This window comes from Ornithodoros turicata, chromosome 9 (assembly GCF_037126465.1).
Source record: "Ornithodoros turicata isolate Travis chromosome 9, ASM3712646v1, whole genome shotgun sequence".
Lineage (NCBI taxonomy): Eukaryota > Metazoa > Arthropoda > Arachnida > Ixodida > Argasidae > Ornithodoros > Ornithodoros turicata.
The window spans coordinates 24,808,700-24,828,798 of NC_088209.1; the positions used below are offsets into that span (position 1 = coordinate 24,808,700).

At 47.1% G+C, this 20,099-nt stretch overlaps 2 protein-coding genes across 11 annotated transcripts in view; one reads left to right on the forward strand and one right to left on the reverse strand.

Annotated features, from left to right (window-relative positions):
• Nucleotides 1-20,099, forward strand: part of LOC135368445 (cadherin-23-like) — a 489,752-nt gene that overhangs the window by 122,767 nt on the left and 346,886 nt on the right. For all 6 annotated transcript variants that reach the window (XM_064601708.1, XM_064601707.1, XM_064601705.1 and 3 more), the window contains one exon: nt 15,547-15,607. The gene's annotated coding sequence lies outside the window, so the exon portion shown is untranslated. The remainder of the gene's footprint in view (nt 1-15,546; nt 15,608-20,099) is intronic.
• Nucleotides 1-20,099, reverse strand: part of LOC135368447 (paired box protein Pax-5-like) — a 144,997-nt gene that overhangs the window by 115,734 nt on the left and 9,164 nt on the right. For all 5 annotated transcript variants that reach the window (XM_064601718.1, XM_064601716.1, XM_064601717.1 and 2 more), the window contains exon 2: nt 1,924-2,174. In XM_064601718.1, coding sequence (XP_064457788.1) covers nt 1,924-2,174 — 251 coding nt within the window. The remainder of the gene's footprint in view (nt 1-1,923; nt 2,175-20,099) is intronic.

A 20,099-nucleotide genomic window follows, 5' to 3' on the forward strand; every position in this document is an offset into this window, starting at 1 on the left:
CATGCACAGGTTGACCCAACTGTCTGTCACTGTGCAACTCGGGGACCCACCGCGCAGTAGCCGAACCACTCCGCGTGCCGGCGCCGCTTTTACCTTCTACTCCGTGCCGTTCTTTCTTTTATTCTTCAAACCTGTATATCGCAGCAGACGGGCAAATCGCTCCCAGACGACAGCACATATCCACTGCGGGGTTGCATCACCGCGCCGCTTACATGTGAAACACGCCTTATTTCCATTCTTCATTGCACTCGGTTCTCTCGACTGCGTGCCCTGTTCACGTGGCTTGTCGAAACGGGAAGAACTGTCGAGGAGGGACGCAGTTACCGAGAGGTCCTTCTGGCTATAGCATTCGCTCGTCGTGCACGGAACGGGTGTCGGCCCGTATACGGTATCTTGAGATCGGCAGAAGGAACTATTGACAGTTCCCACAAAAAAAGTCGTTATAGGACGACAAGGGTACTTTACGCTACCGCAAGGGTACTCTGGCGGTGCGGGTGCTAGGGCCCTCCAGGTGAATGGGAGCGGAATATGATTCTTGGGGTGGCCTTTTGAAGATCTGTATACGATGGCGTTCTCCGTTAAGAGGGCATGGTTGTGCACAGGAAGGGAATAAGTGCTGTTATAGAAACTAGCCCGCATATGGAAGAGTTTCAATGGATGATGGCTTCACGTGAAATCTGTATCGTATTAAGACGCCCATTTTTATTTCTTTTCCTTTCCTCTTCCTTTCTTGTTTTTTTTTTCTTAATAAACATATACCCCCCCCCCCCCCCGTATCGTATTAGTATCATTGACGATGAAGTTGCTGTGACGAAGAGGGAAATGTCAAACCGCGAACGGTAGTGATTGCCTGACAGTGTTTGCGGCATGCTGAAATGCTATAACCACCGCAGTAATTAACAATAAAAAAGAAAGGAGAAAAGACATTAAACGATTTCACAAACCACTAAAAGGCTTTCAATAAAAATCCACAAACCACCGCATTTAAACGCGTTTGGCAATGAGTAAAGACGCAAACATTTTCATTTTCTCGCTCCTTCTGAAATTGTAACATGAGTAGTAACACGATTGAATAGCGTCACGGTTCGAATACTTGCAGACGATTGCAATATAGTACGCCTATTTTGCAGAGGGCAGATGTGCCTCCTAGAACAGTGCCACTGCCAAACCGCACTACTACCAGAGGTCACTCAAGAGCTACAGCCACAGAGGTGTATCTCCGCCAGCGGTAATGTAGTCCGCGCATTGAGACGAGAGTAGGGCCGTGGAGTGGGGCATACAAGAAGGTGGAGAACGTCATGCAATCGGGGAAGCCAATCCTCATGTTTTGTTAGCTTGAATATTTTACGTATTTGCTATGAACGCATGCTAATGTGCCCTAAGTATATACGTCGGCTACGAAGAGTGTTTTCGCAACATGACCACTGTACAAGCAACAGTTTGAATCATGCAGGCGCACTACGTTGTGCGATTCGAAGGCGTTATGCACCTGCCTAAGCCCATCACAGACTTGTTACACGACTTGTGGGCGGGCTTCACCTGCAGGAGTTTGTCTGTCCGGGAGTGTATATAGCGCAGTAACCGTGCACTCACACCAGCGACCCTCCCAACGGAATATTCTAGTGGAAGAAGAGAGAGAGAGAAAGAAATGTTCGCAGGGCAGATAAGTTACGTCGCGCATTATGTTGCGCATTCGCGCGGTGCCAGAATATCGAAAGTGGCACACCGCGAGCTTAGCAGACGACACCGTCGGCGTCTTTTCCTGTCTGCTACGGGACACCTCGTGACCGCGCCGCAGGATGTTCCCGTCGTTTAGCAGTGCACGAAAAGACGTGACGTTGAGCGCTCACGCTTACGTAGCAGCGGAAAACTATGACGTTTCTTCGAATACACGGCACAAAGAGCGAACGTTCTTCGACTCACGTTTCTTCTTGGGCTCCTGGTCTTGAGTTTGATTGATTCCCTGCGTGTTGGTGTGGTGGAGTTCCAACATGGCGTTAATCTGGCTGGAACCAACGGCGGCGGCGTAGATATCATCCTGCATGGAGCCCGTGCCGTACGATCCCACTTGACCTCCAGGGTCGGCGTACATCATGTCCGAGTCACGGAACTCCAAAACACCAGGTTCTTGTAGCAGCTTCATCTTCATGTCATTGTAGTTACTTGGCGATGACCTGGAACAACAAATGGCCAAAGATAATGTGAAAACGGATTAGCCACAATGCCCATAATGCATAGCGGTACTTAGAGCTCATCAACCGCTTAAGCTTAAATGTTGCTCTTCTTTACCGAATTTGACATTACAAAAATGAGAAGGATCACCGTGCCCATACTCTATCGTAGTCCAGCATCAAACAGCAAATCAATCAATCAATTAATCAGTCAATCAACCAATCAATGAAATTTAGAGCTACTACTCGATGTGATACCTTTTTTCTGATGTGGTATAGCGACAGAGTTTTAAGAGTATGAGTTTACCCGCACCACCCGCGGATGCTTTGCGGGTACACCCGCATTTTACATGCAACCCGCGGGGTCACTAACTTTCTACCCGCACCGCGCTTGCCGATAATCGGTCATTGAAGTGGGAAGCATTACCTTGAACTTGAGGGGAACGAAGTGGACAGGAGGATCACCAGAAGGCCCTACTTCGTTCCCCTCAAGCTCAAAGTGATACCTCCCACTTCAACGTTACACCAGCTCGATTGTGTACTTCTCCTTTCTTCAATCAGTTATTATCTAGCCAGTGTGTGTGCCCATCGTGCATATCATGGGGGACAAGGGAGTGCTCTGCAAGTTGCGTGAAGATATGTGTTGCAAACACTGGTGCGGAGTCAAGTCTCCCAACCAGGATCACCCTTTCCTTTGCACCCATTCCGTGCGGTTTCTGCACTAAACGCAATTTTGCTCCTTGCAAACTTCAAATCTGTACTTCCGGCTCGAATACCGTATCCTATTCAATTTGATCTCAAAACCAGAAGGCGCCCTCCCACACGAAGGAACGCAATTTGATAAAATTACTACCAAGTGGATCTACGTATGCGGTTAGGCGAATCCATCGTTGAACTGCGCAATTTTCAAAAAAGGAAAAATAAAAAAATTCCGTTGCCGGGGTGCCATGCAAGAAGCAGGATGCCGAAAATCGCCGATCTAGCATTTTCCCTCCGAGCTCTCAAAGTTTGTGGTCGTGACGAAAGCCCACAGCAGCCACAAAGCAGCGAGAGTGGATCGTGATCTTTTTAGCGTCTCGCCCAGTACCACGTTTGGCGCCGAAATCGGAAAAGATTGAACTTTTTTTTTGTTTTTTTCGCGATGCCGATGCCACCCTGAGCTTAGATCGCACCCCATACGACGTCAGTGATGATAATGGAGCGGCTCTGTAACTGCGAGCGGTCAATAAGAGGGATTGAACTGTGAATTGAAGTGTGTACCTCTCTCTCTCTCTCTACGTGACTGAGTTAGGTGCGAATGTCTTCAATGGAGATGAGTAAGCAAGGTGTGTAAGTAATGCAGGGAGTGAGGCTTCGTGTGAAAGGAGACTGAGGATCCGGCATGTAGCTATCCGTGTGCCACAATGAGGGCGGAATCGAAAGAGAGGCGAAATAGAACTGCAGGAAGTCGTGGTCGGGTCCCGTCGTGGGCAAGGTACTAAAGAAATTAATTGAATTACAGTTACCCTTTTTGAAATGTATTTAGTTACAGCTCCAGCTACCACACTGAAGTCACATTACAGTTACATTTTAAAGAAGCAGAATATGTGGAACTCAAATAATGTAGCCATTGTACTGTTCAAGCGTGGCTGTACCGCGTTATCAGCAGAGGACTTCCTATGGGCCAGTCAAAAGGCCATGGGAGTTAGCCTAAGGCCATCCCTGCGGCGCACAGTTCATTTGGAAGTCGGCCCAGGACGCACATTCCCCCAGAGCGTTAGTCGTGACGTTGCACACCTCGGTGATGCCGATAACGGCGAGCTCTTTCAGCAGTTCCACCACCAGCGATAAGGTCATCCTGACCGCGTATGAGATGGCAAAATTCGTGGAATTCCTGGTTGGAGAAAACGGCAGGGCATTTGAAGCCTGGACGAAATGACGCCATATAGAGAACTGACGCCTGGAAAGTATTTTCAATACCTGAGTAACTTAGTCACACACTCTAAGAAAAAAAGGTAGAATTTCCTACCCAAGCTGGTAGAACGACAGTTTTTACTCTGCAGTTATACCAAAAAGGTAAAATTGGTTTGAGTAGAAATGTGGTTGCCATACATCTCTACCGAGATGGGTATAGAAAATTCTACCTTTCTTTCCTTAGAGTGCAGTTACATTTTGCAGTTACTTTAACCAAAAGCGGTAACTAGTTACACTTAGATGTTACTTTTGTGGAAAAGTGACTGTAAGCTACAAGTTGCTTAGTGGCTCCAGTACTGGACGAATCAATGAATCAATGAGATTTTAATTCAAAAAATACTGTGCGTCTCGTTGTGTCGTGACACTGTCACAACGAAATACACGGTATCTTGTCACGCGATTGTTTCGCTGTGACTTTGACAAACCATGTGACAAATATGTTGCACGCGATGGTCTGCCATTTTCTCTTTCGTTTCTTTTTTCCCATTAATTATCACCTTACTTGGTTTATTTAATCACTAACTGGATTTGAACTGTCATTTAACTGGAGTTGCCGTGCAGCTTTCTTCGTGAGCTCCACAGACTCCATTTTATTTTTCCGCGCACCAAGCCATCATGCGATCGTTTCCTCAGTTATCGTTTGAACACTTTGCAGGATTCTCCATTTTCGCCAGTTATTTCAGGAATTAGGGAAAGGTCGAGAGCTATTGAAATCTCTCGTTTTCGTCATTTCGAAATCATTCCATCGCTATAGGAGCACCTAAGAAGTGCCACAAAATATGAAGTACCTAACTTCTCTAAGCTTCGTTGGCAAGCGCTGCCTATGCGTTTCTACTTATTCATTTTTGTTGATTTTTTAGCCAATTACCCTATTCTTACGGGATAACCCTGATTTAAGAGTGTACGCCCCACCGATTACCAGCGCATTATTTGACTTGTTTATATTTCCCTCGCCACTGCTGAGCTTCAAAGCCGAACCCGTTCTCCATTTTTCTATTCCGAGCTCGTCTCTGACCTGAGCCAGTCATCATTACTGACCCCTCGCCATCACGCGTTCGCAATTAATCGCACCTTCCTCGCTTGCCGGGGTATTCTAGGCGATTACTGCCTATGACGTCGCGCGGGTGCCCACCAATGAGGTCTCGTGGCTGCCGGCGGGGGCGTTAAGACAACAAATATTCGCGGCCTTCTCCGCTATTGACTCCCCTTAGCAACAGAACCCTCATTGGCTGGGCCTTCTTTCCTGCACAAAATTAGCCGGCCTTTCTCGCTTCGCACGGCCAGCAGCGAATGCATGTCACCTCCTGCCGCTTGCATTCTTGTTTTTGATTTCTTTTTTGCATGGGAGGTGCGACGTGTTCGGCTAAAAAAGCACCGACTAAACGATGTCTGGGGAGTACACACGCACGCACGCACGCACAGACAAAAGAAAAAGAAATAAACAAAAACGACCAGAGGACGAATTCGTTATGACGGAATGGCCGTATAGCCATAGCTGTAGTCATAGCTGTAGTATAGACGAAACGTTTCCTAAAACTATGGTATCCGCCATCTTGCCCTCGCTGGGCTGCCACCCGCTGCATTTCAAGGAGAACGCTATATGCGTTGCGGAGAGTTTTGAACGCGTGCTACACTCCGCACTCCACGTAGTCGAAAACTGCGGAGTTTAAACCCACGACCCCTGCCAAACACGGCAGCAACGAACGAAACAAAACCCACCTGTTGCCGAGGGTACGGAAACACATTTCGAGGGCAGGCTAGAAAGGTCTTTCTCGGTTTGCCCTCTGCAGCAGGTGGCTGCGGACACCATGGTTTTAGGAAAAGTTTCGTCTATACTACAGCTATGGCTACAGCCATTCCGTCACAACGAATTCGCTGTCTGCTCGTTTTTTCTCTGGGATATGGCTCTGGACTCGGATGCAACTGTCATCAAAAGGACATGTCATCACCAGGAAAGGACACGATCACAAATCTAGTCTTCTTCTCCCTCTCTTTTTTTTTACATCAACATTCACTTCATTGAAAATCCTCCTCCTCCTCCCTGTAAACTATGTGTGGGAAAAATTTATTCAGTGTGTATTGTCACCAAGCAGGAGAGCAGTGGCCGAATCACCCAGTAATGGTACCGTGATGTTCCACGTAAGGTTTGTCTGCGCAGTGTGGCGACATGTTGCACATGCCGCAGGGTAGGACTGCGGATAATTTGGACCACCTGCGGTTCTTTCGACGTGCGCCGGAAATCTCCGACACACGGTGCTGGAAGCAATGTTTACCTCTCCCACATTACTACCGCCCCTCGACCGGGATCGAACCCGCGATCTTGAGCTCAGCAAGCCAGCACGTTACCGACTGAGCTACCGAGGACGGCCAATCACCCAGTGATGGTGGTAGTGACGTTTATTAGGAAAAAGAAATGTGTTCCGCCTGCTCAGAATTCTTGTATTGTTGACTCTATGAGATGAGCCACTGAAGATTGTGTACTCATTTTCCTCAACTTTCCCTAGCCATTTATCCCGCTTGTTATCAAGTTTGTTATCCGTATCTTGCCTATTTCTATCAGAATAATGGCGGCGAGTTACATTTCCAAGGGAGGGGAATAAGGGAGGAACAATCACCTATAGTCAGGAAATTCGAAATTGTCCATTTTCATCAGGTCGTAATGCGTGTCAGTGTGTGTGTGTGTGTGCTTCTTTACTCGAATTTTACGACAGGCAAAAATGACTGAAAAGCAATGACTATAAAAGCAATGCACAGTGAGGAAATGTCATGTTTACTGTGTGAGTTCTAACGTTCCCTGAGCTGTACCTTCAGAAGTCCTCCTCAGAAACCAAATAGACCATTTTATTTATTCTCCTCGTCTTCCTCTTCCTCCTCCTCCTACTTATTCCTCCCCTTACATTAGTGGCGTTCGCTATCGTCAAGCTGCCTTTGATGCCACTGATGAGACGTTCTGCAACATTACTGAAGTGCATGAAGCACCAGAGATCCGAATAACGCGATGTGCACAAAGACCGTGCTGACAACACCAAGATAGATTTCTGCGTCGTAATGCTGCTTCCCAGAAGACTCTTCAGGACCTTCAGCAGTTGATTCGAGTGCTTCGTCTCCAATTAACTTTGCGACTTTCTTTCTACCATGATTCCAAGCATGCTATCCGCTGGCTCGCATTATTCTCCTCATGAAGTATAAGAAATATACTGGCGTGGCCATGCAAGTCTTGACCTTCACCTCCTTGCGACCGCACTTGTCTGCCGACGACCATTATTAATCCTCTGCCGTTGTCTTAGGGGGGGAAACGCAGCTCAACTCCTATAAAACGCAACGGCAGCCGGTCTTTGTGTCGCCGCGACTGTATATATCTGGCGAGCGCAAGACAAAAGCCGCCGATTGGGACAAAAGACTCTGACATGACTTTGAAACTATACGGCCGCCTCCTCTTCCCTTGACCCTCGCCTTTTTCCTGTCCTTTCAATGGCTCAACAAAGCAGAGCCCGGGAAGCTCGCCAGAGATGGGTCCGAGTTCATTGTGCGCAGGTCTGGACGAACGTTCGCGTGCCCACTACTGTGGACCGAGCATATACGTACACACAACGTGCACAGGTCTCTCTGAAAGCTTTGCGGCACTAGGCGCTATTTTCTGGGGCGGTTTAGCAGCATGGTATGAAATGAATAAAGCAGTTGGGGTGCAACCTCAGAAAATGTATCTACTCGACAGGTCGAGTCCTCAGTACTCTTGTGTCACAATTTTCTTCCCAATTGCACTCATAGTATTCTTGGAAAATAAAAATTTAAAATTACGAGCAACACTGTGTCGAAGTAGTCGCCACTTGCGTATTGCTCATCAAGTGCGGCTGCAAAACTATATTGCATGCGTATAACACTGGGTCGAAAACGAAAAAAAAAAAAGTCTGCTACGTAGCCATCTGTTGAAGCAAATCAGTCGGGAACACACATCACTGTCGCTTGACGAATTGGGGTATATTTCCCACCAGGCGTCGCCTTGAGCCGTTTTAGCGCAGTTTCGCTAAAGAATATTAAAAATATTGAGTGTTCTCTGTCGGTATTACTGGTTGGGCTGGGTTTACTCGACAAGTAATTCACGAAAAAGCCAATGAGTGCTAGCGCTAGACTCTCCTCATTACCGGTCCGGGTTCAAAGCCTGGGTGGCCTTTTTGGTGAATTACTTGTTGGCCTTGTCCCTTAGGCTCCATGTGTTGTGCTTGTATACCTATAGATGGAGCTCGCCTCGGCTCGTTTACATGGCTGTTCTCAGCAGCCACATGCCTTGTGTATATGAATGTGTGTGTGATTGAGAAAACATGTAAGAGTGAGTGAAAAGGAGTGTATGACCCGTCCGTGCCGATTACTTGATGCTTCCCAATTTACGAGAAGGCCATGTCAATGTGGGGTAAAGATAGCATCCCTGAACGGTAATCCGGAGGGTCCAGGTCCATGGGTGATATCAAGCCCAAGGATATGTTTCAGTCACATAGCTGCTAGGTTAAACGCGACCGTATAGAGTACGTCTATAATTTCATGTTTCCTCATTGCGAAATTTCAGGATTCATTTCAATTATCTTATCGTGAAACTACACAAATATTGGGATTTGTGTGCTCCGTGGTTCTGGGGATGAACCATTTCAGGCCCCGGTATTGTTTCATACATCTTTTTATGTCGGAAATGAAAATAAATTGGCATGCACGGGCTTAGATGTGCATATTCAGTACCTAAACAGGTACTCACAAAACACAAGCAGGTAAACAAAGGCCTTATGCGCCTGACGTCCGTAACGACGGGTTCCGGTGTGAAATACCTAGCTGGGCGAAAGGTGACCCCTGAACAGTTTGAGTTGTATGTATATCATCAAATGTCTCGAATGATTTTAGATCGATAAGCACGTAATACCGCACAATGCAGCACTGATGAGGGGCGAGTCCCGCGAAGCGAAACACGGACGGCGGACTTTCTCACAACTGGGAACTATAACTCGGCGAGCTTGACATTGCCCCTTTTGAAGGCGTGTTTACCCAGGACAAACGGCGGCGTGTTTGCTCACCCTCCTTTGTCACGGCACCTGAGGTACGCTGTACCGAGAGCGTGCAGTTTGTCTTCGCTCATGTTGTATGTCATGCGTGTTTATTAGGTCTTCTTCAAAGTAGTTCATTGCCACGCATGAAAAACGACGATCTGAGGTGGCCGCTCAGGTCATTGGTGGTGGTGATGGTCCTGGTACTGCTTGTCGTAGTCGCTCAGGCGGGCATCGTCACGGCTATCGCAGAGGGGGATCGTGCGTCCTGGGCCGACTTCACAGGGAAATGCGTTTGGGGAAAAGCCAGTTAAAACAACCAGACAGCAGAGCTGGCGCCCGGATTCGAACCCGGGTCACCTCTCAGTCAAGGCGTGGAATGCCATCACGTAGCCACTAGGCCACGGGAGGTGGTGTCAGATCCAAATATCGTGGCCCGGCCAGAAAGCTCCAATCGATGAAACGATGGGAATGCAGGTATAGATGACAGGTCATACATGGGGCTAAGCTATAGGAGAGGACAACTGTCCAACGCAGTCACTACGCGACATGGTGGGTGTAGTTAGGCATAGGTAGGTCATGAACGCTGTGAGAGTAGGTCAGCCGTCTGCGCAGCTCCCCAGTTTCCTCTCTCCCATTATTGCCCGTGCAGGGACATCATTGGTCTCTCCCCAAACAAACGGGTAACATTTCAAGGTTGAGGCGCACGTGGTTCCTTCTGTGGACTCATGCTGGTCTACGAATGCTCCCCTATTGCTGCCTTGTGAATGGACAGACGCTTCGTCACGTGGGTTCTACAACCTTTGCGCAGAGACCCTGCGCAGAGACAAACTACCGTAGCGTATCCCTCCGAAGCACTGCATGAGTTGAGCGAGTCTTAACGCCGCTGCCATTGTCACATCTCTGGGAGTGGTCAGAAGTACGATGCCTCAGTTGGAAAACGACATGTGTCACAGCGAGGATATCGTGGAAAATCAGTAATTCCCTAGGTCGAAAGAAATTCTAAAACTAAATAACTATCGCGTTCTTTCCAAACGCGGTTTCGTCGGTGCTGATCATGGGCGTGGCCATTTGTTATGGTCACGTGTATGTTGACGTTTGCAATGACGTGTGACGATGGGCTGTCCAACATGCATTGCGTTCGCCTTTCACGCTATCGTCTATGGACCGATAAAGGGCACTCCGGTGGTGCTCTTGAGCGTTTCTGCAGCTCTGTAGACCAACATTCTATGGGCACGACGAAGGTGCCGATTACTCAATATGCATCAAAAAGGCATCGACAACAAGAATGACAGAAATGTTTGGATACACGACATCTAATAGACACATCTTCAGTGATCCTTTTCGGTGCAGGAATAGAGCTCTTCTTTCAGAGGCCTTCTCCACTCTGCTCTCAAACAATATGCGAACATACTGTACACAGGTATTGCTGGTTGCACATAAGCACACCCTGTGTAAGTGCTATATTTCTGTATACGTGTGTGACCTTCATGCTTCAACTTTTGATTACAAACTAACATCTTTGAGAGGATTACGAAACGTTCGCATTTCGTAGTAAACGAGGCCAATGGATTCGTTGGCCTCTACTATGCTACCTGCTATGGTACACGAGGAAGAGCAGTACGCCACGAGTGAGTTCATCTGTGTGAATCCGGAGCTTGTCTGATTAGCAGTGTGAGAGGGAATGTGCTGCCGTGACGAATGCGTAACATGTATCTGTGTTTGACAGTGTGGCTTGGTATGTTGTCGGGAATGCGTAGCTATAGAACGGTGTGATTCGCTGCACCTCTGAGCTGATCCCAATTGCTGGTGCCCTTTCGTCAACTTCTGTAATAGTAAAATGGTTTTACACAATACCTTACTCCTTCTTCTATGCAAAGTGTACTACACGTTTTTATCTTTTATTTTTCTGCAGTGAAAGTTGCGAAAGTGAACGTGGCATGAAGACAATCAGAAAAGCCAAGTAATTAGAATACTGGGTAGAAATTTTAAGTAGAGTACAAGTACCTTTCGAAAAAAGGATTGAGTATAAGATACTAAAATACTAAAACGTATTTAAAATACAGTATTTCGAGTAGGATACTCAAGATACATATAAGCCTGCTGCCTGCGGTTGCGGCTATGTGTGCAGTTCTTCGCCATTCTTTGACTAAGAGAAGACTGATGCACGAAGAAAGGCATAGCCTAGCTTCGATATAACAAAATCAAGAAGAGATGAAACGGTTATTTATTGCGTAGGTTACAAGCTTTCGCCCGGGCCTGGCCTTCTTCAGGTATGGATACAGATTCAGTATGGATATTCTGTATTCATACCTGAAGAAATCTCGCCTCCGCGGGCGAAAGCTTGTAACCTACGAAATACACAGATGTTTCATCTCTTCTAGTTTTTCTTTTCTTTTTTCTTTTTTGTTAAAAGAATATCTAGTATCATCGTGGGTCATAACGTGGGTCATAACGTGCGTCGGTCGTGGAGTATTCTCATGTTCCCCTCAACGTTTTAGTGCGCGCGTTCTCTTGTACGTTTCACATCAACGTCACTCACAGGCGTGTGCCCGTGTTCGTCCCCCTTTTTGCACGAGGTCGCCCTAAGGGACGCGAGCTAGATGCTGCATTCCAGCAAGGCTCGCGAGATTGATATTCTTCCGCCCTCGAGAATCTAAAAGCCAAATGAGGCACTCGTCGCTGCCCCGCGACGAGAGGTGTCTGGGTTTCGGATTATTTGCCTTTCCTCTCGTCTTGCTCCTGGTTTCCTAGAAATTATATCCTCGCCTCTTTCCTCGAAATGTAGCTTTATATCTCCGAGCGCTCACTAATGCAGGTATCTACAAAGTAAAGAAGTCATGGAACCAGCTTCTAAGTGAATTATAAGCGAAGTAAGAAAGATGTAAGAATATGTGGCACCATGTGAACCGCGCGATGTGCAGGAAATGGGTTTGAAATGCGCCACTCATGAGTATCGCACTGGTTCAGTTTGGTCAGCCGAGGTTTCGGTGTGAATTTCAAATTGTCTGAGGCGGCATATACAATGAATTGGAGACTCCGTGCAGTGATTACAGAAGTGTGAAAGTCAATTCGCGTCTTCCACTGAATTTACAGAGACATGCATTAAAGAGAGAGCATACTCTACACTCTAACAAAAAAGTTTAGCGCTAGGGACTAAAAACTAATTTTAGTTCTTTTAGAGACTACGTCTAGTGCAACAGACAGCCATTAGTTTACGCGAAGCTTTTTTTTCTTTTGTAATCTTAGCCTGGACAGTACGTATTTAGAACCCCCAAAATGCGTTCCGGGTTGTTGCCCGGATATAGCGATATTTGCAGAATCGCTCAAATGCTACACCTTTCCCTGTGCCGCCGATATTTCGAACAGTCACTGTTCGACATAGTGTTATCCGCTCTCTGTTCGAAATATCGGCTGCTCGCGTTCTGACACTCTTCGCTTTACACTTCCTCTCCGGTTCGCTGGATTTTCAACCTTTCCAATTGTGCTAAACAGCCTGTCTTCAAACGATTCGACACTCTACACTGCACTACGTTTTTTTTTCTCGCACCTTGACATGCCCTGCATTAAGATAGTGACAAAATCGCCTGGCTATATACGATATCCGCCGCTTAGATACTATACGGCACTACACGGGGTGAAAAATGAACATAGAAAGGAATGCCCCCGTCCGCGCTTGCCCTTATTTGCTCAATATGGCTCGGCTAATCTTCACCTCTCGAAGTAACGAAGGAAGAAGAGGAGAGTCCAATGCCCCATGCTTGCCAGCTGTTACACGGTGGCGCGTGCCCCGTGTTTTTCTGCAGTGGATGGTTGTCCTCTCGCTTGTTCCGTATCCTTCGAGGGTTTCCGAGGTTGCACTTGAACTTGGACTGAGGCTGTTCAGTGTGCTTCAACCCGAATTGCGGGTAGGGGAGTAGGACTGACGTTGAACGTCACGCTATAAGCTGATAAATTGTGGACGTGAGGGAGTTGGCAGAGCGTATATATACTTGAGCAGCCGGTGCCTTTGACGTTGCTTTTCTTCGGCGGCAGTCTATTTACATTTACGTGAACAACAAGCGCGGAAGTGAGGAATGATGTTGAGTTTATTTGTTCTTCTGTTTTCTCGTTTGGGGGGACGAAATAAATGCATAGATGAACCAAGCAGTCGCGCAGCGACATACGGATTATGTAAGGAACGATAGATACTGGTATACCCAATAACGCTATTGAAAACGATAACAGTGAGCTTTAGTGCCTTGTACGCTATCGCCTTTGCGTACGTAAGGGATAGCGTTGTGGTACCGCGCAGCTCTCGTTATGGTTTGCGCGTACGCAGAATCACCAAGGCTATCCCTTACGTACGCTTTTGCGTACGTAAGGGATAGCCTTCATATATCGTACAGGATCGCTTTTGCGATCCTGTACGATATACTAAAACTCATTATTGACGCTTGCGACACTTGTTTGCAAGACATATATGTAGAGAGATAACAGACAATCTAGACGTCCCTACCAACAGTAAAAAAAAAAAAAAAAAGAAATGATTCATCCAAAAGGTTTATACGTGTATTTTGCGTTCTACAAGCAGCTGCATTTCGCTCTGGCACGAATATTTAGAGAAAATGAAAAGAATCACGAGAGACACTTTACCACCGGCTCCGCCTCAACGTGCCCTGCAGCCGACGTCTTCTTCCCAAGCTTGGAAAGGCTCATTCACCTAACTGTGGTACCTGTGGGACTGTTGAGGGCAGTGAACATATCTTATTATCCTGTCCACGGTATCAGCAGCACAGACAATCTCAACAAGCTTCCTTAGCTCGGCTGGATGGCAGACCATTTGACGTTGTTAAGGTTCTGGGCCCTTGGACACCCGACCGTCAGTTTCACGCCATGCGCGCGTTTGTGCGATTTTGCGCAGACTTCAAGTTGGTGGACACAGTGTGACTGACAGTGTGTGTGACTGACTGACTGACTGTCTTTGTCACTCATTGGTTTTATTGTAGATAGCCATTTGTGCTTTCCTAAGTGATCTGGAGTAGCCGGCTCTCGTAATGAGTTCATATTTCTCCATTTTTTTTTCTTTTCGTATCAACTCAACTCAACTCAATTACGAGAGAGACCGAGCAAATGGGAACTCCGAGAATCCTGTTACATGCTGTTGAACTCTGGACAGTGCCATTGATCACTCCATAAATCGAACGACTCTTTGATATATAGTTTGCTAATATCGGTTCGAGAGATTCCCTTTCGACACCCGTGCACAGGCATACAATATTTCATAACCGACCTAGCGCTGTAAAGCACATTGGAACATTTACCACTGTGTTCATAAACTCCAACGCCGCCCGTCGGTATATACGTGATGGGAAAAATGGCCTGTCTGGTTTTAAGTTATTCCGAACAAGTCGCCGTCGATGAGCGCTCCCTAGTGAGATAATGACGGGGCGGCGGATAGTTCCTGTGGGGTTGTCCGGTGTTTGGCCCCCGCGTGATTTAATAAATCCTTTTCCCAGATGGATTCCAATTCATTTGCAGAGAACGCGCGCATGGGGAAACTGCTTTACGAAGGCTACAGATAGTTTAGGGGATGCACGTACGCCGATTCATTCAGGTAAAAGCATCGAAGGTGGCGTGGGGAGAAATCACAGCATGATAGCTCACTTCCGCGTATTGCGTATATTGGGCTCGGTACACTCTGAATGTCCCTTTTGAGCGTGGTGTTCATATATGAAATATGCACATGTGATGTATGGAAGAAGAGGCCGAGCAACACGGGTCGGACTCTCTCTCTTGCACCAATGAATCATATCGTTCTCTGCCGGCGGGCTGTTCTTTGTTTGTTTGTTTGTTACATGTATACAGCAACAACAACAACAACTTCATTTAAATATTAGTATATCCTACGCTGTCGCCTTTGCGTACATACGGGATAGCGTGGTGGTTCTGCGCAATGCGCAAAGCTCTATTTATGTCTTGCGCGTGCGCAGCACCACCAACGCTATCCCTTTCGAACGCAGAGGCGGTAATGGCGGCTAATGCGGTGATCGTCACATGTAAATATGCCCATAGTTCTTCGTATCGAGTTTAACTGTCAAGAAAGAAACGAACAAAAAGGATAAAAGTGTTTTAAGGATAAAAGTGTGCGGAAACATTTTATTGTAGCGTTGCTGAAATGTAAATAAATATGGGCTGCTGTAAATATTTGGTTGTTTCAGTTACATAGAAACAAAGACAACTTCCGCGATTGTTTACTATAGGGTAACTGCAGTGTTGTCTCTGAGGGCTCTTTGCGTACGCGTATTTGCACAAGCTAGCCAGCTAGAGTTGTTGTATATAACGAACCTTCTCGACCGTGTCCGCACAGAAGCTCCTTAACTCACTTTCACTGTTATTCTCTTTCCCATTCTCAGTTATTCGGCGTTTGGGAAGCCTCGACGTCATCACTCCCACGCAGAGTTTCTCACAAAACCGGTAAGTTGCTTATACCATTTTATACCCCTGACACACGGGCTCGTTTGAACTACGGAACACAAACATACAAAAAAGGGACACCTAACGGAAAGGCGATGCCTGTCGTGACAAACGGCAAGGGAGAATCTCCTTTTACGGAGCGGTCCTTTTGGGAAGCTGAGATCGGTGATCTCCTTTTCATCTGTGAAGGCGTATGGCGTAGCCTCGAACGAAAGGGCGATACGGCGACAATACTCTCGAACGAAGGCCAGACCGTGTTTTCATTTTTCGAGTACTCGAAAGTTTGCGTGCAGATATTGCAGTTGCAGTACGCATTTTGAATTAATTGGTCGTATTGTTATGTGTACTGTTACTGTTATCTAACTACCTGACTGTTATAGTATTTTTCAAAGGAACACAAAAAGGAGTTCAGTCGTGCCGTGTGTCACCGGTGTGTCCTATCCCGAAGGTGTCCTTTGCAGGACATGGACCCCTAATGGAAAGGAGTTCAAACGTGGCCGTGTCTCAGGGGTATTACTTACTTCAGAAGGGTTAATGTGTGGGTTTCGTTGCGGTGACCTCTTGCCACATTAAGTACCACGATACGAACAATTTATATGCTTTGCCATCGCAGAATGAAGACAGCAATAGCTGCACAATGTTGCACACACCTACTCTTCGCACCAAATGTTTACTTTCCACTTTAATCCTGGGTTTCGGCATGTCATGAACTTGCCACTCCATATATTACAGTGAGATCCCGCCACTTATTCAGTTATTGTGTTTCTGCTTTGACCCGTCCGCCGAGAACTTACGCAAAATTAAGGAGCGAATCAATCACGGATGACAAACGCTACCTATACGGAGAGGCTTGTGTGTGTGTGCGGGAGTATAGTACAGGTTTCGGAAACCCACCATTTTCTCCTTCCGTTGTCACACAGCATAAAACAATGGCATGTCACAGGTGACGCTGTCCCAGTGACGGAAGCCGCCCCTTGCTGAGTCCGTTGAGAAAGCTTTCGCGAAAGAGAATAATAACTTCCGGGCGTTTCCGGTTCCTAGCATGTCTTTTTCTTTTTCCTTCTTCTTCTTTTTCGGGGGCCAACGGAGCCCGTGGCTCACGCGAACTCATAAAATGGCGACCATCTGCTGCCTTGTGGCAACGGATGCGTAGTGCGCGCGCCTATGTGCATGCCAATTGGGGGCCACCAGGCTGCAGAGGATGATTACACTAACGGCTGTGGCTTGATACTGATAGCGAAGAACCCCGGTAGACTTTCTTTTACAGTGCACGGGAGATGCTGTGACAGTCGCCTTGCGGGGTAGAGAATGTGGACAAGGTGTGTACGTTGGTTTCGTTAGAGGTCGCTAAGCGCATTTGGGTACAGCCAACGCCACCTATAGGTACCAAGGCCTGCTTAATTCCCCCTCTCGCTCCTTCGCACGTCAGCCGGATGTCGGCCAATCGCCAACTGTCAGTGATTGGCGCGCTCTTAATTGTTACGTCACGTCGTTTAACCGATCAGACTTTGCTTCTGTAGGTGGTGTTGGTATAGTGCGACACGTTTATGGGTCAGGGTACCTCATCAGGCGACGAACCTGAGTTCTCCTTACTCTGTCTCTCTCTCTCTCTCTTTTCACATGTTCACATGTTGCCGAATTCTACTGGCAATCAGTTGTCACAGTTTGTGAACAGACCCCGGGCTTATACAGTTTCGGTAACCAGAATGAACTTCAAACAAGGGATTTTAGCGACTTTTAACTGAGCAGAAGCAAACTAACACTGGTATCATATTGAGCTCTAGCAGACAGGTGGTTATCCCGGACACAAAGACACGACACGACGCAACACCACCGACTCGACGTGTCGTCCCATGCTTTGCGTTCGCTAAGGATTTCATTACTGTGCCGTTTCTCCGCGAGCTCGCCTGAATAGGCGACATTTTCGTTGCTGGTTGCTGCACAGCTTGTACCGTACGTTTTCATGTTCCTAGAAACGATTCCGATAATATTCTCAATGAAAACCTGGAATCACGGAATGATAAGAATAATAATTCGGAGTAGATTCATTCGTATAGTATGTCAGCCAATAGTTGTGCTGCATGCTGCACGTTCCGCGGGGCTCGTGCAGATCTGTCGACTTACAGAATAATACAAAATAAAATTACTGTGACTACAGTGTTGCAAAACAGTGCAGCTGTAAAGGGGAAGAAAACTGCATCTCACCCGGCTAATTAGGCGTGATTACAACATCGGTACTCCTATACATAAGTGCGCAATTCCTTTACACGTGACGCTCAAACGAAACACAGAAAACCCCATACCTCTTTTCAGAAGGGCAGTGCCAGAAGGCACCAGAAATAATATGCGAGTGATCTCTATGGTGCAATGGTTTCTCCGAAACGTTTTCTGCTGGTGCCAAGTTACAGCGGAAACTAGTACACAAGATCATGCAAGAGTGGAAGGCTTGTAAAGAGCCGGCTTACCGTCCACTCGGAATATAGTTGACTCTGACTGTACCTGCTTTTTCTTCCGAGTCAGTGGGTTTTTGATAACCCATAAAAAGTGTCACAATGAAACGAGTGGCAAACGAGCGAGAACGAAGATTTTTCTCTTATATTCCTCTCTTCTTTGCCTGCTCATCGCGGTACCACTTTACTAACACGTTTACGAATAAGTTTAGAGAACATCACCTGTTACGATCCTGCCATCGGTGGGGTAATTAAGCAACGGAAACTGACTGAGATTCTGCCGTTTCGCACGGCAACCCTTATCAACGTGCAGTATAGTGCCGGGCATTAATCGTGACCCCTTCCTCCAAGACGTCCACATGGATGACACCCGGCATGTCGCAGAGGACAGTTCCCAAGGACTTCCCAGCAGACGGCTGCATCTGGCTTATCTTTGGCGGCGGGGAAACCTTATGCCGCTCTTCTGTGCTGGTTCTTTTTTTTTTTTTTTTAATCTAGGGTGAAATGATGCATCCAGGTTTCATCACATGTGGTTTTGATTGCTAAAATTCGTTCATCTCGGATTGATACCAATTCAGCAGCTGCTCAGAGACTGCTATGCGCGCTCCCTTCTTGTCACAAGTGAGGTGTCAGGGAGACCCATCTTGCACAGACTTTGCGGAACAGTAAGTGCTCGTGAATGATTGTCTCCACACTGGCGACACTAATATTACGCTGAGCTGCAATGTCTCGAGTGTTACTCGCCGGTTCTCGAGGATGACTTGCTCAACGCCTGCGATGTTCACTGGCGTGACTGCAGTCGGACGAACGTGTCCGTGTGGTTCATTCATTCGTCACCATATCCCGTCCTTCGTCAAACTGTCTACATCGTTCGTACACTCTTCCCCCCTTGACATCGTTTGTTTCCCATAGTATGCCCGCAGTCTTTGCAAAATCTCAGCAGGTTTAATGTTCTCCTTCACAAATAACTTGATTATGCATCGCTGTTCCACAGCTATCAGTATAGCTACCAGACACACTGTTCGCTGCCATGTTGGCTGCCACTGCTGCACGTGCCGCTGACCCAAGAAGGATTGCATTTCGTCCTCCAAACGTTTCATTCGGTTATATTTACTCAGTAATTTTTCGCGAGCAAAAGTCTCTGTCAACCTTGAACGACCCCTGTATTTTAGTCATGTACATCTTTTTTTTTCCTACAAATGCACGAGCGAATATGTTCAATATCTGCTGGGATGCAAATACGGATACACATACTTCAACTTGCGCGGTTGCGGACGCGATCGCATATCTTCCCAAGCAGCACAACATCTTGACCCAATATTGGACAAATATTGCCAATATTGCTCCAATATTGGGCCAAGATGTTGTGCTGCTTGGGTTACATCCGTATAGGTACTGTGTATATACTTTGTTATCAGCGCTCGCCTCTAACCGCCGTGTTCATTGGAACCAGTGTTATCACTGGCTGACGTCATGCAATGGTACAGACCTCCCCATCCTTCTTCTCCTTTCCTTTTCTTCTTTTCCTTTTCTTTTCTTTTTGGAATAGCAAGCCGACCTCTGTCTGGCTGACCTCTCCGTTCTTTTTTTTTTTTCTTTATAAACATATCCGCCCTCTCCCCACGCAGCAGGAGAGAAAAGGGGCATCGGGTATTAACGCGTAGTATTGACGGATCATAATCGCGCGCACTACGCAAACGCGCTCGTTCACACAGCAATGGTGAGCCTGCAATGCAATCGAATGTCGCGTGCAGTAGATATCATGAGCACACCTGCCGAGAGGGGACGCTTTGCAGGCGATGGTGGGCGTATATAGGAGCATTCCGTCAGTGCGACGGGTTCTTTGTGTTTTTCGTTTGTGGTCGTATTTTGAAGAACCGTTGTCTTTCCACTGATCGGGATCTACAGGCCCCATTGTGTTTGCGTGAAACAAAAGCTTAGAGGACAACGAAGGAGAGAAAGGAGGTAGGCGGGTGGAACACCTGCGCCGCCAGCGCTGTCGCCACTGAGCGTCTGCCTGCCTGTTTGCGGCGACGTGTGGT